Source organism: Astatotilapia calliptera, chromosome 22, assembly GCF_964374335.1.
Source record: "Astatotilapia calliptera chromosome 22, fAstCal68.1, whole genome shotgun sequence".
Lineage (NCBI taxonomy): Eukaryota > Metazoa > Chordata > Actinopteri > Cichliformes > Cichlidae > Astatotilapia > Astatotilapia calliptera.
Window position 1 is genome coordinate 8179143 of NC_137442.1, and position 22865 is coordinate 8202007.

Genomic DNA, 22865 nt, shown 5'->3' on the forward strand with positions numbered 1-22865 from the left:
GAAATACATAATAAGAATATTACAAATATACAAAAAACGATTAAAAAGAAAAAAAATGTATTCAAAAAGAAGTCAGTGCAGCAGTTAGATAAAAAAAAGAGGACATCATCACATGGAAAAACATTTGTAGAAAGACAGAATGCTAGAAATCTAGAATGCTACTCCTTCTTTTATTGAAAAAATAAATATAAATAAATAAATAGATAAACATTACCCATGCGAGAATGATTGACAGAGCAAAGTAACTGGTAAAAAAGAATTTAAAAAAGGGTACAGTTCACAAAAACTCATTGATAGAAAAATCCTCATTCATGCCTCTAGGGTGCAGACTCTTAAAACCGAATATCCAAAATGCTTCTCTGTTTTTTCGGGATAAAATTAATATTACCACCTCTTTGGTTTAGTTTAATGGCTTCAATGCCTAGAAAGAATAGAGGTGAATCTGGATGTTTATCATTGAAGTGTCTTGCAACAGGGCTGGTTAGATCATTCCTCTTTGTGACTTTTTCATCCTCTTCTGTGCCAGAAATATTTGCTGTAACATTTAATAGGTGACAACAACAACCTACATGTGAACACAGCCAAGGCCAAGGAGTAATCGACTTCAGACGAACAAAGCAATCTGAGCACTCCGCTCTCTACATTGATGGGAAGGGATAGAAAGGGTAGAAAGCTTTAGGTTCCCTGGGGTCCATATCTCGGCCAACATTACCTGCTCCACAAACATTTTCCATCAGGTAGGAAAACCACAACAAAGAATGTACTTTGTCAGGAAGCTGCATCAGGGCCCAATTAGACCAAAACTGACTGCTAATCAACTTCTACCGCTCCACCACCTTCTGACCTACCGCTGTACACTCCGGTTTAACTGCTGTACCGTGGAGGACAAGAGAAAACTGCAGCGGGTGGAGAGGGCAGCAGTGCGGGCAATTGGCACTTCACTAACCCCCTTCAGAGACATTTATACTGGCGGACTTCAGCAGAGAAGCAGTATCATCATCAAGGACCTGTCGCACCTGGACACCCCCCCCCCCCCCCCCCCCCCCCCCCGGGCCTTTTATAAACGCTACAGGTCAATCAGGTCAAAGACAAACAGGCTCAATAGAAACATGCCCTACCTCCACCCTGATTGAAGGTTAACGGTTAACTGTGCTGTTAACATTTATGGACATTTTCACTGTATTTATAAACTGCATTTATTGTAGTATAATGCAACCAGCATTCCTACCTCTAGTCCTAGCTCTTACTCAAAGTTCACTGCCATCACATTGCACCCTATATTGCACCTGCTCTTTTATATAGCATATATAACTTGTATATACCTTGTACATTTCTGTGTAGACACTTACGTTGTTACATACATTCACTGTGTAGGCACCTCTTAAACTTCAAGTCCATTTTTTTTGTTTCTCTTTTTTTTCTTTTTGTTTTTTTTTCTCTTATTCTGAAGGAATTTTAATATTAAATTTCTATATGCTGCTAACGGAGAGATACCAAACTGTGTTTCACTGTTCTTGTAACAGTGACAATAAAGATCTATTCTATTCTATTAATCATGACAGATCACATGAGGTTAAATGATCTCAAGTCACAGATATATTGTTAAACCTGACCACACTTTCAAATATGGAGCTGGATGTGATCCCTTTAAAGGCCCAGGGTGCTGAAATATTTTTTTGGGCCACAATGAGCACCCCAAAAACACAAACTTTGTCATGATGAAGCTTCAATTAATTTCACTCGATAATAAAATTACCATAAAACCCAAAATAATTCACGGAAACACTCACAAACCGACCTGATGTAACATTCCAAGCACACAGTAATCTTAACCACGACTGCACTGTTACTGCAGCTTTAAAGGAAAGGCTGACACATAATTATCTTCGAGACAAACAGCGTTTTTACTCACCAAGGGGAGGGTACTGGGAGAAGCTCTCGACACACATGGGTTTTCCAGGCACCATGGTGATGATGGCGGCATCTCCTGACTTCAGAGCCTTGGGGTTGTCCTCAAGCTTCTTGCCAGAACGACGGTCAATCTTCTCTTTGAGCTCACTGAATTTGCAGGCGATGTGAGCGGTGTGGCAGTCCAGCACGGGGGCGTAACCCTGGGCGATCTGGCCGGGGTGGTTCAGGATGATGACCTATGAAGGGAGAAATGAGGGAAGTGTTGTACTTAGAGATCAATATCCTTCCTCAGTTTATTACTGGACTTCTATTTGTGACAGAAATAACCGAAATGAGGAGGGGGGGGGCTATCCAGGATTGTATTCCTTTCTGGATTAAGCTCCAAAAACATTTCCTTCAACTTTAACATTTTTAGTTTTCTGTGCAGCTTTTCTTAGGGGGATGTCTGTCGATGAAGATGTGCTTTTAAACAAACTGGTTTAAATTCTCGTACTCATGCTTGGTTTAATCACAGCTAAGAGGCCTAAGTGGAAATACTTAGACTACATTAAATAAGAACTCCACTTGCTGATTTTTTTCTCTACTATCGGGAGACTTCGCCTCAGAATAGGATAGACAGTCATGTAATTCTGTCATTTTTTACCTGAATAAATGTAGACATAAACAGTGATGAGGCATACCATAGTTTTCAGATTTAAAAAAAATCAGATAAATGAGTAATTAAAAAATTACATTTTAATTAAAAGGTGTCAAAATAGGTAATAGATACTATATGATTTACTTGGTTTAAAACTTTTCAAACAAAAGCTATTTATTTATTTGTGAAGGACCTCTTGCCTGCAGTACCTTCACAATCCAGCAGGGGTCCACCTGTATTTTGTTTTTGCTTTTATTTGTTTGTCAGCCATTATTTAGTGGTCAGTTTGTTTTTTCCATATGCAGATATGGGAAACAGGACAAATAAAGCACAAGACAAACCTTAAAACAGCAAAACAAAAGATGTTTCTCAAACCTTTGACAGCTCTAAAGAAAACAAAGTGCTCTTTACACTGAACTGATAAAGATCCCCTTTAATGCTCAGTGGTTAAAATGTGTAACTAATAAATCATGATTGATTTACAAACTGGGTGAGCTGATTCCCGAAATCAGGGCTTTGGTACACTGGTGGGGCCTGCAGATGCTGCAGGTAAGCCACGAGAAGTCATTTATCATTAACCTGTTAACAGAAAGGCTTCATTTTCAGTTTTGTGAATTAGTTCACAATTATCAACAAATATCGACATTAAAGAATGAAATTACTTCTAAAGAACTTAGACTGAAGTAGGGGCTGTCAGGAGGCAGAGGTAAAGTAATGATGTGCCTTCTTGGCCAGAGTCTTTCCTGATAAATAAATAAATAAATGGGGAATCACTCTTAACATGGAAACCATCGGAAGACTGAAAGGAATCAGTGAATTAATAAGAAGAAACTATTTCATTTTAAATGTATGTATTTATGGGTGGCCCTGAGATTAGTTTGGATTTAAGCAGCGTAAAGCATTATACTGAAGTGTTGCTGTGTACCTGCTTCATGTATAATCTACAAAAATAACTGTGTGCATGTTTATTATCACATGTTTAATCTTTTCTTTATGCTTACCTGGGCGGTGAAGTTCTCCGCAGCCTGGGGTGGGTCGTTCTTGCTGTCGCCGGCCACGTTTCCACGGCGGATTTCCTTGACGGAGACGTTCTTGACGTTGAAGCCGACGTTGTCACCGGGCAGAGCTTCAGACAGAGACTCGTGGTGCATCTCCACGGACTTCACCTCTGTGGTCAGGTTGGGGGGAGCGAAAGTGACGACCATGCCGGGCTTCAGGATACCGGTCTCAACACGGCCGACGGGAACGGTTCCGATACCTGACAGGAGGGAGAGAAGTCAGCGCTCCTCCATATCTGACTTGTCTTTTTTTTAGTATTCAAGCTTTTCTGCTTTTGTAAATAAAGACTGATCTGATTGGTTAAACACTTAAAACAGTGAGGAAGAGGCAGCTGGGTTTTTATTGTGTACTGTTTTTAGTATTAATAATAAAATTACATTTGTAAGTCCTGTAAAACCAGAGGTAGAAGAAGCTTCATAGAATTTAAAATAATAGCAGCAGTAAAGAAATAAAATGGTCCAAAAACATACAAACAAAGAAATACATTTTAATAGTTAAAGCTAAATAAAGCTCAAACAACTTAAAACAATAAAAGTAAGGTGTTTTGATTCTGGAATCTAATGTGGCTTTAATGTTATCAACTAAACTGAGGTGACAAGATTTTCATAATTAAATATCCTCTTTGCTTTTCCTGATATATTATTTCAAACTACCCAAGATGTTTATGAAGGAGGTTTTACAGTTTTCTTATTAATCACTCTTAAAAGCACTGGATGTAACACAATACAAAGCAACACTGCAAAGTATTTAGATTACTTTTTTTGTCGTAAAAATGAACACAACGAGTGATTTGCCAGTGATTTAGTTACTTTTACAATCATCAAATCAGCAATCAGATCCTGTTATAAGGTATTTCTTTGTTATTTCTGTTGTGACAAAACAAAAAACATAAAATAGAAAACCCCTGAAATATTTGTACTGCTTCTGTCCATCTTTGACTCTCATAACATTCAGCTCTACATTACACTCACGCAATCCTGCAGCTGGGGTCAGCAAACGTAATGACAGCAAGGTCGACCTTTAGATTGTTTAAGTATTTTCATTATTTCCTGCTGGTGCTCAGATACTACTGAGGAGAACGATGCTGATGCTACAGCTCTGAAACGGCAATGAGGGAAATTAATAAGCTTGTTGCTGGTGATTTCAGAGTAGAGGAACACAGCGGTTGTCGGAGTCAGACTATTTGTGTTTTGTTTGCAGCTATATTAGTTTTGAGGGTCCAAAAACCACTAAAAGTTATCCATAAACTCTGCAGGTGCACTGCACAGATGCAAATCTGTATATAATAAAAGAATAATAAACTAATTAAAAGCATAAACTTGGATGGTTTTTACCACACAGCAAGTCGTATCATTATTCAAATTATTGTATTAAAAATGTTCCAGAAGGCACAAAAAGCACAAACAGGGTCTGAAGGTCCAGTCCAGACACCGATTAGTGGAAGTGAGGTCAGGAAGTCAACAATAAATCTGTGTCAATCTCAGCAATCACACCTCTTAACTTTAAATCCAAATAAATTACTTTTTAAAAACTACCTTTAGAGGTAGTTTTTTACTGTAGGCATTTAAAAATGGGAGTTTGTGGGCACTGACTCGCTTTTGGAGCCAGCCACGAGTGGGAAGAGACACAGGTTTTACTTTTTCCTTGAGATGCGTGATGACTTACTGGTTTTACAGGGTGCTGTGTGGCTTTACTTACCGCCAATCTTGTAGACGTCCTGCAGGGGCAGACGCAGAGGTTTGTCGGTGGGGCGGGAAGGTGGCATGATGGAGTCCAGAGCCTCCAGCAGGGTGGTGCCTGTGGCTCCGCCTTCCTTGCGCTCGATCTTCCAGCCCTTGAACCAGGCCATCTAAAGTGTAGAAAATGAGAGGAAGTGAAGAGAAAGACTCTTCGAGCAGACGTCTACACTGGGGTGTGTTTGAATCCCTCACCTTGTCACTGGGCTCCAGCATGTTGTCTCCGTGCCATCCAGAGATGGGGACGAAGGCAACCGTGGCGGGGTTGTAGCCGATCTTTTTGATGTAGGCGCTCACTTCCTTGGTGATTTCCTCAAAACGCTTCTGGCTGTAGGGGGGCTCGGTGGAGTCCATCTTGTTGACTCCAACGATGAGCTGCTTTACACCCAGGGTGTAGGCCAGCAGGGCGTGCTCACGGGTCTGGCCGTTCTTGGAGATACCAGCCTCGAACTCACCAACACCAGCAGCAACGATCAGCACAGCGCAGTCAGCCTGAAAATGAACACCAGGATGCAGATTAGATCCAAGTCTGCTGCAAGGCGAAGTTTGCAGGAGTCAAATCCTCATGTTGGAGCTTATTGTTTTTACCTGGGAGGTACCAGTGATCATGTTCTTGATGAAGTCTCTGTGTCCAGGGGCATCAATGATGGTCACGTAGTACTTGCTGGTCTCGAACTTCCACAGAGCGATATCGATGGTGATACCACGCTCACGCTCGGCCTTCAGTTTGTCCAGCACCCAGGCGTACTTGAAGGAGCCCTTTCCCATCTGAACCACAAAAAGCAAAGTAGAGGGAAGAATCAGTCAGAAAGGTTTAACAGAAGAGATTTTATTTAATCGGTTTTATTCATAGATCTGAGAAAACTGAAGTCCAGCCTTATCAGAACTGAATTTAGAGAATTTTACTTTACTATTTTAATTTATTGTTAATCTTATAGAAATACAAGCATCCTTCACCAGTGTTCATGACCTTGAACCTTTGACAAAATACAAATACTAAACTCCAGTTAATCCCTTAATCTGAAAAGGTAAAATCACCTTTTAACTGGCTCATAATGAGCTTTTTAAGGGGTGATTATGCAACTATGCTAGGCAGACAATCTGAGTTAGCTTGTTTAACAGAGGTACATTCTGAAAGGTTGATTCTGTTAATCTGGTTGCAGCGTTTTCAGAGGTATATGCATTTTACTGTTTTTTTACCCATTTCATAAGCAAACAAAAAATATATAATTAACTTATTCTTAAGTAAAGTAAACCCTACTAAAAAATGGTTAAAATCTTTTGTGATGTAAGGCCAAAACATGTTTTGCCGCGCAACAAAAACTTTAATGAGCAGGGAAAACTCGGTTTGGTTAATTCAGTACCTCATAAATAAGTCTTATTTTTAAATAATTTTTTTCTAGACCTAAAGCTGTTTTTCTTCAGCTTACATTCAGGAGAGCATACTTTTAAAAAATGAACCTCTGTTCAGCCTAATAGCACCAAAAAATTTACAGGCTAGGTGAGAAAAATTATGTAAAACAACATTTTTTTGTACCTTATACAGTCAACCAGAATAGTTTCTGTATGTTTTTGTATGTTTTGTGAATTGATTAAAACAGGTTTTCTTATGAAAATGCTGCATTTTTCTGCCTTGTGTTTGTCTTTGTTAAATTCTTGTGTTCAAGGTCTGCTAAGCATTCTTTGGCATCCTTCAATGTCTGTGCCTTACTGAGCCCTAGGTTTCAGTGCTAATATCCTGTATTCATCCTAGTCCTATCGTAGAATACAGAATGTATCCAAAAACATTGGTTATTGGAACATTTCATGTTATAATATACAAGTAAAAAATTATAACATATAATTTTCATGATATATATCATGTATAATGATTATATTATATTGTATGGTCTTTACATTAGATTATAAACCACCTTAAGGGGAAAGCAGTGATTTGTCGCTATATCAAAAAATGAATTGAATGTTTAATAAATTTCACTTTCAATGTTTAATTAATTCAGTTTCCCCTAAAATGTTGCGTAATCTTAAATATATAATTATATACAAGCAAGATTTTAACTCTTATTTTGCACGACATAAATTAACCTAACATTTAAATCTTTATGCGTATTTTGCGCTTGAGGGCAGTGTGTATTTTTTAACAGTAGATGGCGGTTTTACCCAAATAATATCATTGAACAGTTATTCCACCACACCCCACCGTCTACTGTTACGGCATTTTACCTCAGAGTCTCACTGTTATATCCCATACAGTGTTTATGCGGTAAAAAGCCTAAGATTAGGCCGCAGTCACCCACCTCAGCGGCTTCCTTCTCAAACTTCTCGATGGTTCTCTTGTCGATTCCTCCGCACTTGTAGATCAGGTGACCGGTGGTGGTGGACTTGCCGGAGTCGACATGTCCGATGACCACGATGTTAATGTGGGTCTTTTCCTTTCCCATTTCGATTTACTGTTTTTAAACAACATGAGGAGCAGTCATTTCCACTTTTCAAATACATAATGTGCCATATATAATAGTAGTTGTCCCCAAAATGGTGTGAGCCCAGTGAACGCCATTGTGGCTCATTGCCTTCACCGAACGTTAAGGATCCCTGTTTTTCTGCAGAGTTATTAAATTAATGGGGGATTCGTGTTTAATAAAATGAAATAATTCAGGCTCCAATTTATCTCACAGGCCTTGTTCTTGGTCATTCCCCAGGAGTTTTATGAAGCCAATTAAATTGAAAATTAACTTGTCAAAATGTAGTAATAAACTGTTTCTTTCCACTTTGCTGTAACTGCGGCATTAGAGGTTAAGTACTGTTAGCTAGGCGGTCCTTGCGCAACAAAAAATACGCAAAGTCGTATGAATTGTAAATGGCTGCAGTATGCTAATATACGTTTTGAACATAAGAGACTATTGGGGAGGGGGTGCTTTTTTTTCCCTTTTGAAATAAAGGACACCATCTATAAACATTAAGGACACCGAGGTGGGACGCTGATGAGTCACACGCCATGTGCGTGCTGGATGAAAACCGGCTCCTCTCCTCCATGTTGCACCCGTCGGGAGCGCGGAGCCGCCATGTTGTCAACTGATGCAAGCGCGCACCCGAACATACAGCATTGAGAGTCAATGCGCGCGTTCACGCAGGTGGAAAGAACAGGGCTACCATGACTGGCAGAAACAACCTGGCAACTCGTTTTTGACATCTGTCCCTAGCGCCTGCCTAAAAATCCTGATGTGGACCCTTACAAGTGAGCCAGACAGGCTAAAACGAGCCAGGAGAAGCAAATAAGGTAAGCTGGCACGTTTTAAACCTTTCAATGAGAATTCTTAATGCTACGTTTCACTGAATGGATTACTAAGGTTTCTGGCTCTAGCCATCAGTTGATTTAAAGGATTTAAGCCCTGTACTACCCCAGCTTTTGTGGAAATGCATCAATGCTAAAAATTTAGCTCCAACAGCTGCATTTTAAATTAAATTCACCAACCTGTGTCCAGCAACTACCAAGACGTCCAGAGATTTCGAGCAGAGGCAAAAAAAGGACAGAGCGTGATCTCTCCGGTGTTTATATACCGAACGAGAGGAGAGGGAGGGATGTGCATTGCTCTTGCTGTGTGTCAGACTAAAATAAGGGGTGCTATTGGCTGGGGTGGCATATCTCCTATGGAGGTGATTGGATGACAAGTGCATCACTGGACACAAATAGCATGGATAAAAAACAGCTGCAGCACATGACAGAGGCTCGCCTGTCATACCAACTGCAACTGTGAAGGATACAGACAAGCCAATTTCAATTTTTTCGGAGACAATATTTTATTAGTTACCAGCAGCTTCTTTCCAATCAAATGTGGCATTTTAACATTGAGATACAGTTCTAAACCATTTCCAACTTAAACTCAACTGAGAAGAGGCACTGTCATGTGATTCAGGTAAGTGACAATGCCATAGAGTTCTTTTTCCTGCGAAAACTCTTGCGATGGGTTTTAATCAGCATAAGCCAGTCCTTGAGTATAGAGCTGTGCCTCAGCGAGGATGATCCAGGGTGGGAGGAAGATGTAAGGGAAGATGTTGCCCGCTGCTGCCAGCACACGTCTTGTTGATGGATTCCCTGAACGGCCATTCATTTCTTGCCCTTCTGAGCCTTCTCTGCAGCCTTGGTTGTCTTTCCGGACACTTCCTTGGGGATAACAGACTTGATGACACCGACAGCCACTGTCTGCCTCATGTCACGCACGGCGAAACGACCTGAAATAGGAGCAGGGGAAAGGTGGGGTTAGCTGCTGTACATTATGCCTAGTCAAATCAAGTAGGGCTTCTGGGAAGCAAACTTACCGAGGGGAGGGTAGTTGGAGAAGGACTCCACAACCATGGGCTTCTGTGGGATCAGTTTGACAATGGCGGCATCTCCGGACTTGACGAACTTGGGGCTGTCCTCAAGCTTCTTGCCAGAACGACGGTCGATCTTCTCAACCAGCTCGCTGAACTTGCAAGCAATGTGGGCAGTGTGGCAATCCAGCACAGGGGCATAGCCTGCAGCGATCTGACCGGGGTGGTTCAGGATGATGACCTGTGGACACGCTAAAAGTTAGCATATTCCATAATACAACCCAACCCTGAAGACTCCCAGCACCATTGTCGCCACACCAACCTGAGCGTTGAAGCTCTCAGCACCCTTGGGTGGGTCGTTCTTGCTGTCGCCAGCAACGTATCCACGACGGATTTCCTTGACGGAGACGTTCTTGACGTTGAAGCCAACGTTGTCACCGGGCACAGCCTCGGGCAGAGACTCGTGGTGCATCTCCACGGACTTCACCTCAGTGGTCAGGTTGACAGGGGCGAAGGTGACGACGGTGCCGGGCTTGATGATACCAGTTTCAACACGGCCGACGGGTACAGTTCCAATACCTGAGAAATTAAAACATTGTTAAAGCACAGAAAAACATGGGTGTAGTGCAATACTAGCCTTGTAGTACTATGACAGTTCTCACCGCCAATCTTGTAGACGTCCTGCAGGGGCAGACGGAGGGGCTTGTCAGTGGGGCGGGAAGGTGGCAGGATGGCATCCAGAGCCTCCAGCAGGGTGGTTCCAGAGGCATTGCCGTCCTTGCGCTCGATCTTCCATCCCTTGAACCAGCTCATCTACAGACAAAAGTCATTGATTGTTTAGTCCATGTTCAGTCAGATTAGCAAATTGAGATGTGTGGAATGGCTAGCAGTCCTCACCTTGTCACTGGTCTCCAGCATGTTGTCTCCGTGCCATCCAGAGATGGGGACGAAGGCAACGGCGGCGGGGTTGTAGCCGATCTTCTTGATGTAGGCGCTCACTTCCTTGGTGATTTCCTCAAAACGAGCCTGGCTGTAGGGGGGCTCGGTGGAGTCCATCTTGTTGACTCCAACGATGAGCTGCTTTACACCCAGGGTGAAGGCCAGCAGGGCGTGCTCACGGGTCTGGCCGTTCTTGGAGATACCAGCCTCGAACTCACCAACACCAGCAGCAACGATCAGCACAGCGCAGTCAGCCTGAAAATGAACACCAGGATGCAGATTAGATCCAAGTCTGCTGCAAGGCGAAGTTTGCAGGAGTCAAATCCTCATGTTGGAGCTTATTGTTTTTACCTGGGAGGTACCAGTGATCATGTTCTTGATGAAGTCTCTGTGTCCAGGGGCATCAATGATGGTCACGTAGTACTTGCTGGTCTCGAACTTCCACAGAGCGATATCGATGGTGATACCACGCTCACGCTCGGCCTTCAGTTTGTCCAGCACCCAGGCGTACTTGAAGGAGCCCTTTCCCATCTGAACGGGAAGAAATTAATGAAATTTAAGGTCACAAATATCTACATGGAAAATTTCAATGTGGATCCTAAGATAAATTTTAAGTGCATTCAGTATTCAAATTACCAGGAGCCCCCCTCCTCAAAAAGGGACATTAAATCACCTATGATAGGTACAAACATAAAACCCACAATTTTCCAAAAGCATCAAAAGTATTTCTAAATCTTAGTGTATGCAAGTCATATTCAAACAGGTTGTACTTTGTTTTGTGTATAAATTTTAAGGATTTCTTTTCACTGGAGGCCTCAGACTGTCAGACAAAGTGCACATTCACCACCAGTGCTCTGCGCGCGATAAGCCCCACCCCGCATGCGCGCACACGGCTGTTACACCCTCATGCCGGGCAGTTGAGCTCAGAGGAAGGCATGCCGACGCCGCCATCTTGGACTTTTTAACAGAAACTGTTTTCAAGACAAAATGGATAAAATGTAACTAAATACACAAGCTCTTACCTCAGCGGCTTCCTTCTCAAACTTCTCGATGGTTCTCTTGTCGATTCCTCCGCACTTGTAGATCAAGTGACCGGTGGAGGTGGACTTGCCGGAGTCGACATGGCCAATGACCACGATGTTAATGTGGGTCTTTTCCTTTCCCATTGTTTTAGTTTCTGTGGGCAAGATTAAATAAAAATAAAAAATTGCGTTAGGCTTACTATTAAGTACCAGTTAGGCTTCGTTAACAGACATGCATGTACAACTAAGCTATCGCATCTTGAGCCCGGCTACATTAGGAAACCATCCCGGCATGTAGGCATAATGAAAGGCGGTGAAAAAAAAAAACAAAGCCTACTGAAACGTATTGTCTTTTTAATTTATACGGAGTTAAAAACTGAAATTCAACTCCATGGCTACTCGGGCGCTAGGCTTTAGCCGCTAGCAGGCGGCTGCTACTGCTAGGCCTCACTCGGCCACAAGCCAGCCGAGACACGTGTTACTCCACTGGGCCACGTCGGATAAAGTTACAAAGATCGCCAAATATTCAGAAGCTCTCTCGTCCGGACTTCAAGCACCTGTTGCCGGATAAATACGGGCAGTTGTTTCAGTGAGGAGAGAGAAGAAATGCCATTCAAGCATCTTCGGATCTCCGGTCTTGCAGCCCTCCTTTGTTCCCGTTGCCCACTCTACATTTTCGCCTCCCTCGTAAAAAATCTTTCGTCAAAAGTTTAAAAACAGCATCCAGTAAACCCACTAACGCACAAACCTCACAAAAAACTATCATGTTAAATACAATCAGGCGAGAACGACCTTTACCATTTTTTAGGATTAATTCCCTCGAAAATTAAATCCACAGGTTAGTGTCAAGTTACGTAACCGAAAAAGCAAAGTTTGGGATTAAACGAAAGAAGCACAAAGAAGATGCTAACGCCTAAACAAATCACGTTTAACTACAACCGTTAAAGGCCCGAGGCCGGGTCCCTCTCTATGTGAAGAATGGGAGCTAAACTCACCGGTGTTTCTGGGTTTTCACGGCCAAAGCTGCTGCCCCTAAGCCAGGTAACAGAAAGAGGAAGAGTGGGGCCGGACTGGGAGGTTTTATACTCAATGGGAGGCGGCCTCATTTCCCGTCACCCTCCCCGGCGCAAAACCCCGCAAATCACACACATTCCTGCAAAAAACGTCAGCACGCCGCCGAATGAAGCCCTGCAACATGCATCATGTCTCATCAGTGATATGAATAAAATCAAAAAACATAATAATAATAATAATTAATTAATAAAATAAAAAAAAATCTCCAGGGGAGAAACGAGGGTGACTTAAAAGATACAGAAAAACACATCTTTAAAGTTAGATTTCACACAAATCCCTCCACTTTTATTATGAAAAGGTGCACACTTTTACATTTTCCAGACATCAGAACACAAAATGCTAGGATGCTGAGGGAAAATAATAATAATCTACTTTAATGCTATTTAAGTGAAATATGTGTAGTATTGTTGTACATTAAAGAGTACTTTTATTATATTTTAGGGTTTTTTTCTTAGGTATAAATGATGTAATTTGGCAGCACCCATAGAGCTTTTAGAAAGAAAACATTAGCAGCACTCAAGTCAAGGAAAAAATTAACTAGTAGAATGTACTTTACTAAAGCTACGTATACACGTTTATATATTAGGTGGCCAAGAAATGACTGGAAGATGCATAAACCTCTGTTAAGGGAAAAAAGACTCGTGTCCATAACAGTCAAGCTTCCAGTCTCCCAAAAGGTCTCTTTATGCCAGGAAAAACCCTGATTCTTATTTATAATAATTCAGGCTTATAATTAGCACTGCAGTCAAACCCTTCAGAAAATAATGGGAAAAGGGGATTGCATCTGTGCTTTATTTTTAAAAAATGTTTTAAATATTCATGATAATTCACTGATTTTATGTTTTTCAGGGACATCCGAGCAGAAACGTCACACACAGGTAACAGAATTTTGATTATTTTAATCACAATTTATGTTTTAGAAGTTTCAAACCTCAATCCAAAGTCCCTGAGGACACTCCCCACTTCCAACTACTGTTAACACTGGGTTGTCTCATCAGTCTGATAAGATTATTTAAATCCAATGAGATTCAAAGAGCACCCAGGGTGGGGGGAAAGATGAAACCCCACTGTTTTCAAGACACCCTATCAGCCACACATCTACATTCCTGGCAGCTGGGTGTGAACATGTTTGATTGAATTAAAAGTGGGGGCTTGTTTACAACTGCAAACCAAAGCATGGTGGGAAATCCAAAAATATATATCTAAATCTTAAGAATATTTACAGCTAATGTGGCCACATTTTCTCTGTGCACCTCCCTGGTAAATCTGTACATTGTGAATAATTAAAACAAATAAAATAAAGGTGGAATAAGGCTGAGAACTCGGTCAGAGGATGCTGCTTGGAGGTCAGGAGGTCAGATTCTGCCTCTTCCTCGTCACTCTGGCATGTTGCCCAGCACAGAGGCAGCTGGCTTCCCCTGGTACTCTCTCACATACATACACACTAAATACTGGCTCGGCTTTCTCTTTGCAGTTCAGGTAGCAGGCACTTCGACTTGGCAGCTGCTGCCTTCACTCAGCACCAAGCACAGCGATGGCGAGGGGGGTGGGGGACAGAGTGAAAAGCCTGAGAGGTGGGTAGGGAGATAAGAAGAGAGCACGGAGGAGATAAGAGCAGAAAGAGCGTGGTGTGGAGCAGCAGGACATTTACAGTTGTTAAAGAGCTCATCTTGGCAGACACCTTTTAAAGTGTAGGTCTTTTTATACGCAAAACACCAGTAAATGCACTGCTTATGCATGCATGTGAATTGCTCTTAATGTTTGACTATAAACCAGTTCTGCTGTGTTTTACATCTTTAAATATAACCCGTCAGACGAGCTACAGATGAGGAGCCACGCCAATAACACAATGAGAGATTTAAATGTATTCACAGGGTGGATAACTGCCATTCTCCAGGAAGGGTGTAAAAATGTGAGCCTCAACAAGCTTGCAGGTAACTGGTACCCAAACACACCACCTGTGGATGTGATTCTGTGAACCCCTTTCATCATAAATCTGTGTTTTCCCTGCACATAAAAGGGGCTACATGAGCATGAAATACATTTTTGTTTATTAAATGGCCAAGAATTTCAGTTAAGTAAGGTAACACAGGGTCATTGCCTTAACTATAGCCAGGAAACACCCTGTGAATTCATCAAATTTGGACTATCTCACCATCATTACGGAGTTTTTCACATTGTTTCTGTGAATTAGTCAGGCTGCACTTCTCTTTTGTGCTGTCACAGTAGGTGGCAGTGTACCTGGAAAAATAAACAATGAACTTTCAGTCAACCATAAATGAATCAAAAATAAATAAATGCTCTAGCGCCGAAAGGTTGCACTAGCAGTATTAACAGAAAAAATGTGCCTCTGTGTAGGTACACTCATAAACTTTTTTGCATTGCAATAAAATACAAATGAACAAGTTCAGATTATACACACTTGCAGTTTTTCTTTGAGAGTACAAAACTACTATGTGCAGCCCTTCTACCAAACAAAGCCACAAAGGTGCTCAAGGTTTCAACCTGTTTCCTTAAATAGAGTATAGGTTTCTTTTAAAATCTTTCTTTTAAACTTTGAGAAAGTAAAATCACTTGAGGTCCAAACTAACATAGATCATCATTATTTATGTCTAAAGAAGGTAAATGCTACTGTTATGTTATCATTTCCCCATCTGCGAGCATCCAAGGATCCGCTCTCATAAATTTCATATAAATGTTATAATCAAATGGGATCTCCAGGACCTGTGAGGACATCCACATGTCTGCTAATTTTTAAATTTACTCCTTCAAAAGTATGACAACAGCGACTTCTTGTCAGCTTCGTTTGCAATTTATGCATGTTCATTGATTTAAATGGCCAAAAATAACAGGAATATGCTTTGACTTCAGGGAAGTAAGTTAATACAGATTCTTTCATGGGGACTAGTGGTGGTTATGTGCATAGTCGCACCTCAGAGACCCAGCTTGAGGATAAAACCATACCTCCTGACAATCAGCCATTGTGAACCAGAAATGATGCAGTTTTTCTTGACTTTGATGATAAATGATCAATTGCTTGATCTCTAGGACTGGTTTATATTTTGGGGAAATATACTTAAAAAAAAGAGAAGTATATTAAAATATGACACATATAGTAACACACAGCTTATTTGGATATTTAGTTTCCATCACAAGATAAAACAATGATTTTCCAAACATAGGACCCAAATCCATAACTGTACCTATTAATTACAATTTGTCTGCGGTCTTCAAACGAGGTGACTGGTTTTGACTTGTGAGCGCACAAAAATGTGGACAGGCGTCTTCTGCCAGGCAGTTAGTTTGTACCGTTGAGGTGTTGCCTCTGACCTGGAGCCTGATTGACAGCTGTAAAAATGTCTTTGTAGAAAAAGGACAAGTGTGATAAAATAGGGACTATTTAACCTTTCTCCCTAATTTATGAGGTTGTCACTGATGAGTCAATAAGGAGTCAGGAAGGACCTGAAATTTAGAAAGTCAGTTTTCCAGTCTTTGAAAGGTGGAGTGAAGAAACATGGCAGAGATCCAGGGGTGAATTCAGCATTCAAGGTGATTTAGACACGTAGGCACCTGACCTGTTCTCCCAGGAAAGTGGCTTTAGCTGCGTCTTTGGCAGGCAAACACACCACCCAGCTGCATTCACTTTCATGGTCGCCGGTCACCACTTGGCACATCAAGATCTCACGACCTTTGCACCCATATTTTAGATAACAGATCTTTCTGTGGTAATACTGCGCTCATTTGAAAAATCCACTGGGCTTCTGATCATCTGCATCATATTATATCACTCTATATTTCCTCCAATAATGACCTCAGTTGTAAACATAAAGCTGAGCAAAGTCCTTCTGAAAGCAAGTCCCACCTCGGTCCTCATTTCACTTTTTGGCTTTTCAGTAGTTATTTTATAAAATGACCAGACATTTAAAAAAAACTGTAGAGATCGTGAATACCAGCAAAACTGTTTAAACAAATTACACTAGTTTCAAGCAGTGCTCAGTTATTTGATGCACATTAAAAAGACATTCAGCATTCTTGTTCTTTTATTTGCTTATTAGTTAGAGAGATTTGAGAGCAGCGGCACTTGATTAATAGGTTTGATATTCACTATATTCAACATAAATGTTGTAGTAAACACAAAGTGTTTACAGTTTTGCAGCTATACAGCCATAAAGTACTGAGCATGAAAACTAATTCTCAAAGCATCCTAGTTAGGGCATTAGTAAATGATCCAAATTATTTATTGAACCAATTCATTCATTCATTTCATTCATTCATTTATTTGTTCCTTCCGAAGCAGAAATTTTAGTCTCACTGTGGTGCTAAAGGGAAAAACTGGGATCACCAATATCAGCGGGATCTATTTTTGGGATAACATGAATCAACCTGTTCTCATCACAATGCAATGTATGCTTCCTGTTTGCCCCTGTTACATATCGTTATCCTTTAGCATTAGGGCTCGAGGCTGTGTCAGCCAGTTACAGATAGCAGTTTCATTTTTACAAGGCACTAACAACAACTTGGTTAGCTTTGGGCAATATTGAGGTTTTGCAGTCATGTAATCACTCACCATGTGAGTGATTGCTGAAGGTTGCTGGCAGTTGCAGGGAAATTGATTACTAAAGCCCTAGTCACACAGGCATAGAGGGAGTCAGAGACCCTCTGGTCACCAGGAAAAACATGTATTCCCTGACCAGTTGCCAAAAACCTCCTTGTGATTGCAGTGATTGGCACTAACAGATTGTCGTAGTCAGCTGTAGTTTCTACGGAAAGTACCATCTCGTCTGTAAACACTTGCTAGCTAATCTCTGAGTGACAGTGAAACCGTGAAACACAAACCGAAAACAGAGATTGCTCATCTTCAAGGTAAAAAGTTCACCTTTTGTGTTGGTTGCAGCGCTGAGGCCCAAGTCAGCATCCTACAGACAAACAAGCAACTACTGCAATTTGCTTGTGACCAAAGCAATCACATGGAGGTTTTTGGTGCTAGCAACCAGTCGGTTACTAGTATTGGGTTATGTACTGGTGTTCACATCATCCAAATATGCTAGCAGCTCTCAAGCAGTGTGTGCATGACATCACACAGGGAACTTGACCACAACTATACTTTAGCATTGACGCCCCAGGGATGAGAGTGGGCTCTTTTGAAATGTGCCACATTTTATTCTGTTAGGCTACGTCCACACTAGACTGGATACATTTGAAAATACGTTTTCGTCTGAAAACGCTCCGCTTCCACACTATCGTTTTCAGTCATTTCCACAGAGTTGTGCATCCACATTGAAACGGACGAAAACGCTTACGTTCCAGTACTGGGCATGCGTGAAACGCAAGACGATTCGGTCTGCCTCATTTCTGTCTGCAGTTTATTTACTTTCCAGCTCTTTGCACCGAGTTTTTTAAATAGACTAACAATGAGGTGCAGTTGTTGTTGCGAGTAACACAAAAGTACAAAGTTGGAAAAGCGAGTGAGAATTAAAGAATTTGAAGAAAATCTAACTGGAGCATGTACAAACTGATATTAATCTTTAATAGGGCTGTCAAAATTGAGAGCAAACAAAACAACTGCTGTTTATTGCCCTCCGCTATCTTAGTTTAATTGGTCACTTGACTGCATCACATGACTAAAATGCGTCATCGTTTTAGAAAGTCTCCGTTTTCGCTGTCCACAACGCGACGCGAAAGCACCGTTTTCAAATATTTTTGAGAGCGTTTTCAAAACGCTTCGTTTTCCTTCAGCAAAAGCGCCGTCTCAGTGTGGATGGGAGGCCAAAGCGTAGAGAAAACGATGTGTTTTCAAATGAAAACGTATTAGTGCGGACGTAGCCTTAGGAGCACATATATGGTGTGAGTAATGGTAACTGATGAGCCCATCTGATGCTTATAGTGTCCAAATCTAAGTTCCTAACACTTGCTACCAAGTGAGATTAAACTCGCAGTAGTTACAGTTTTGCAGCCAAGTCAAACAGTATATACTCAAAACCATAAATTTTAGCTTCACTGTGGCACTAAATCAAAAGTGAGGGGATCAGCTGTCTCACTGGACTCATTTTCTGGGTACCATGGATATTTGTGCCACATTAATTAGAAGTCCAACTTACTAGCAGTGCGTGGGTGCTCTTCTTCCAGCTCATAAAGATTTAGTCTGTTAATGATAGGACGAGTGAAGAGAGTGAAGTACAACGGCTGTGCTCTTATTTCAGGGACCAGCTAGAACAGGGCGGCAGAGAGGAAGAAGTATGACTCTTTCTGTGTGTGTGTTTGTGTGAGTGAAAAGGAGAATGTGATTCAACAGGCCGACCGACCGGCAGTCAGTCCCTGGCAGCACGTCAGTGATGACTCATCAGGTATGAGCGGTGGTCATGACAACGGCAGATCTGAACATTTCACTACTGACGTGGGAAAACATGTTTGTTAGTGAGGAGGATAGATAGACACATATCAGAATTGCAATAAATATACATTTTAACTACTTATAACCATGTAGTCAAGCATTTAATTTCAAATATAATTTTCCATAGTGCCATTGTACATGTACAATGACAATAAATGGCTATTCTAAACTATAATACATTTTATTTATAAACCCTCTATTGATTAAGCTCCCAATATGACCAAGTGGGTTATTTAAGACTACCTAGCTATAATATTTTACACAGGAAATGGCTCTGCTTGTGTACATCATATCAATACTATTTTTATTTATAAGAGATAATATAAAAAGTTCTGATTAATTATAAGTTTCAGTAATTTTTAATCCAAAGTATCTGTGTTTTCATTGTCACCTCAAGCATTAAATACAAACCTCAAGTATCTACTCAACACCTGTTAGCCACAGGTCACTGCAAAACATCACAAATTGATTAGAAGTGGGACGTTACAATAAAATAAAACCTGATAATGTTACGCCATACAACCTACAGTATTAGTGTCTCATTTCAAAAAAAGTAGAAGAAGTAGGTCAACAAATGTGATGTTAAATATTTTTACAAATAAACGGCACTAATAGATTTACAGCTGGGGCCGTCTATGACTTTAGGCAGTCATCTGAGGGTTAAAGAGCCAGAATTGACAGATATATGCTCAGCTGCTTTTGTTATCACAGACTCAGTGACTTAACTAAATGTGTGGCCAATTGTGCTGACGTCTGTAGTCACCACCCCCCGCCACCCCCAAACGTCTGAATTTGAGTGGAAAAACCCTGACTGCAATTAGATATGCATGCTTTTCTCTCCTTCTCTTGTGTTATATCCAAATTCAAATGCCTCAAGTAACAAAATCCTCAACATAGGTTTGAAAAGGCTCTGGTGTTCCAAAATTATTTGGACACTCAAATATTACATCTACACAGATTGATTTTCATAACTTCGGACATTTAACTGCTGATATGACACTAGGATTTTTTTTAATTATTCAAAGAAATCAGTTTGATTTAATATTAGGATACATCTCAATCAATGTTTTATAAAACGCATTTTTATTTGAATAATTTTACCTCCCACAGTAAACACAATGTCATTTGAAAAACATCCTGTTCTTATCTTACTTGAAATCACATTTTAAAAATTCATTTTAATGTGAATTATGTTTGTTTATTTCACATTTACCCTCCAATAACTGGTAATATTTACAAAGGAAGTATTCAGTTTCAAAGCGCTTGTGTATCTGGTGTAAGTGTTTACCATTATTGGGATGTTTTAGTTGCAGTCAAAGAAGAGACAAAGGCCACTTATGGTAAAGTTGTGGTGGACAAAAGGATCACCATGAGACTGGCTCCCATATTGAACTAAAAGTAACTATGGAATTTTTAGATTTACCGGATTTATGGCTGCTTTTCATCAAAGATGGACCCTTTCAAAACACTAAAAACGTATTAAAAAGCAGTTAAAGGCATTAACATATCTGGTAAAGTCCAGTCTGGGTTTAGAAAAATAACAATATGGGATCAGCTTTATTTATTTGGAGAGAAATGAATGACAATTTTATGAGTGCAGACTTGGGTAACATTATTGTAAAAATAAATAAATAAAAAGGTCATTTTGTCAGCACATTATCTGTTTTTTTAAATGAAGGCTTTGTAAATGGTCGCTAGTATTTTAAATAAAGTATTAAAACTGAAAGTAGCCTCTGTTCTTCTTATCTACATGCTTAGGTCCAATTAGACTGATTGTTTTCTTAAACCAGTAGCTTGTATATGGTGAGTAAATGACACTTCACAATAAAAAAAAATCTAAACTTTGCATTTATGCAGGTTAGACCATTAAACATTTGACTAAAATAGTTAATTGTAATAGTTTAAAATAAATGTCTATAATTTTGCTGACCTATTCTACTTCTCGGAGCCACTTTATAGTAGAGTCAGAGTGTTATATATTTTTATTTTATAGTAGTATATTGTATTTTACTTTGACGTTTGTTTTCTGAACTCAATTTTACTGTTCTCCTTTATTTTTTGTTTTTCCTTTATCATTGTATTTTATACAGATTCTACTTCATAAATGTGTTATAGCTGATGTTAAATGTCATAATATGACATATAACATTTTTTTTAATATGTCACCATTAGCCAAAGCTTTATAGAGTTAATTTTTTTCCTCTGGATTGTTGTAGAAGATGCTGGATACATAAATAAATATACTTGAACTGAATTGTGAAAATAACTATTCTCACTAACAAGAGTTTCACGGTGAAGTCAGTTTCTGGTATCGCTCACAGTCTGTCTCTGTTCATCTGGGGCGTCACGATATGAGAGAAGAGAGATGGCTGTATATGTTTGTTCAGCAAGATGGCAGCTACATGTTTAAGCTTTGTGGTGTATTAATAGTCTTATGGTGGTAGTTTCAGGACTATCTTTGGGCAGTAATTCAGTATTTAGATTATATTTGCTGACTTATGCATTTATTATAAGAAAGAAACACATCTGGCATGGTGTCAGTATTCAAAAACCAACTATTTGCAAAATAGATCTTAAGAAAAAAGTGGATGAAACCTTAAAAAACCTTACATAGATCGAGCATCACCCCACCAGGAAGAGCAATGAATGAAATTGAATTGAAAAAATATCATTTCAACACAATTGGCACCCTTGTATTAATCTAATGTCGTACTGTGCGTTGTAGCCTCCAGAACAAACATGCCCACATACTCTTGGGTATAGAGTGTAGCAAAGATCTCACACAGAAAAGATGCTGATGCTGATTTAAAAGTGGGCGGCAGCAGCATCCACTCAGTCCTGGTACATCAGAGTTTTCTTTGTGAGCCAGTTTTTAAGAAACATAACTGGTGTGTCTGAGTGGGTGCAGGGTAAAAAAAAATCACTGCTAACATTCAGAAAATCCCACGTCATTGGCATTCATGTGCATACAGGCAGAGTTTAAGGTAACTCAATCTGAACTGCAATGTCAGCACAGACAGTGTATGCAAATACACCCTGAATGAGCTGCAGGAATGGGGACAGTTAATGCAAATAAAGCACATTTGCAACACATTGCTGGGCCCACATTTGCTTTTGGCTGCTACCCTCCACACACTCATGTTCACACTTTCAGAGTATTCCCTTTAGGTTTCCTGGCTCTCATCTGCATTTCTTTCACACTCCAAGTGTTAAGAAGACTGCATGCATTTAACAGTCTGCAGGGTAAAATAACGTCTGGCCTTTGCTACTTTGTTTCATTGCAGCCTCAATTCATCTTATTGAAATGCCTCTTTGATATCTCCTGACCCATATGCCACTCTTTGATTTGTAACCCAGTTAAAATATTGTATTAGAAAATACAAATAAACATTATTTCTCTCACTAATAAAATGTGTTTTCCTGATTGCAAATGTAGTATTTTGAATATGTTCAATAAAGCATTCAACACTAATAAAATGTGTGATTATTATCAATTAATATTAGTATGATCTCATTAGTTCATCTTCATTTAGGTTCAGGTATAAAGGTGAAATGACTCCCGAAATCATTAAATATAACCAGTGTTTCCCAAATAATCAGCATGAAACAATTTCAGTCAGTTAGTTGCAGCAATGCGTCACATCTATATGCATTTCTGACTTCAGGGCTGTGTGAGTGAGCAAACTGAAATGTTTAATGTGAATCTGGATTTTAAAAGAAGGAATAGTTAACAAAAAAATACAGACTGATTATATATGAACAGGATAGATGTCATCTCCCGCAGG

The 22865-nt window shown here is 40.1% G+C and overlaps 3 protein-coding genes and 1 long non-coding RNA gene across 4 annotated transcripts in view; 1 reads left to right on the forward strand and 3 right to left on the reverse strand.

Moving 5' to 3' along the window:
* rpl11 (ribosomal protein L11) overlaps positions 1–8422 on the reverse strand; it is a 27233-nt gene extending 18811 nt beyond the window's left edge. The window contains exon 1 of the mRNA XM_026156601.2: positions 8402–8422. Coding sequence (XP_026012386.2) covers positions 8402–8407 — 6 coding nt within the window. The 5' untranslated portion in view covers positions 8408–8422. The remainder of the gene's footprint in view (positions 1–8401) is intronic.
* Positions 1–8965, reverse strand: part of LOC113014335 (elongation factor 1-alpha) — a 10189-nt gene extending 1224 nt beyond the window's left edge. Inside the window, exons 1-7 of the mRNA XM_026155786.2 lie at positions 8816–8965; positions 7641–7793; positions 5932–6111; positions 5539–5835; positions 5306–5456; positions 3550–3806; positions 1913–2147 (exon numbers count right to left, since the gene is read on the reverse strand). Coding sequence (XP_026011571.1) covers positions 1913–2147; positions 3550–3806; positions 5306–5456; positions 5539–5835; positions 5932–6111; positions 7641–7784 — 1264 coding nt within the window. The 5' untranslated portion in view covers positions 7785–7793; positions 8816–8965. The remainder of the gene's footprint in view (positions 1–1912; positions 2148–3549; positions 3807–5305; positions 5457–5538; positions 5836–5931; positions 6112–7640; positions 7794–8815) is intronic.
* On the forward strand, positions 8460–22557 carry LOC113014337 (uncharacterized). Its single transcript, XR_003270956.2, has 3 exons — positions 8460–8620; positions 13539–13567; positions 14164–22557. It is a non-coding gene; the product is annotated as an uncharacterized LOC113014337 (long non-coding RNA).
* LOC113014334 (elongation factor 1-alpha) lies at positions 9117–12798 on the reverse strand. Its single transcript, XM_026155785.2, has 8 exons — positions 12611–12798; positions 11616–11770; positions 10945–11124; positions 10552–10848; positions 10317–10467; positions 9977–10233; positions 9661–9895; positions 9117–9573 (listed from the first exon to the last, which is right to left on the reverse strand). Exons 2-8 carry the CDS (start codon positions 11757–11759, stop codon positions 9449–9451), a joined length of 1389 nt encoding a protein of 462 aa, XP_026011570.1. The 5' UTR covers positions 11760–11770; positions 12611–12798; the 3' UTR covers positions 9117–9448.
* Positions 22558–22865: the final 308 nt, after the last annotated feature.

Coding starts and splice junctions, on each gene's coding strand:
- LOC113014334 (XM_026155785.2), bottom strand. CDS start 11,759: ATGGGAAAGGAAAAGACCCACATTAACATCGTGGTCATTGGCCATGTC. Junction 10,468..10,551: donor TGCTGGAGACCAGTGACAAG/GTGAGGACTGCT, acceptor TTTTGTCTGTAG/ATGAGCTGGTTCAAGGGATG. Junction 10,234..10,316: donor GGACGTCTACAAGATTGGCG/GTGAGAACTGTC, acceptor TTAATTTCTCAG/GTATTGGAACTGTACCCGTC.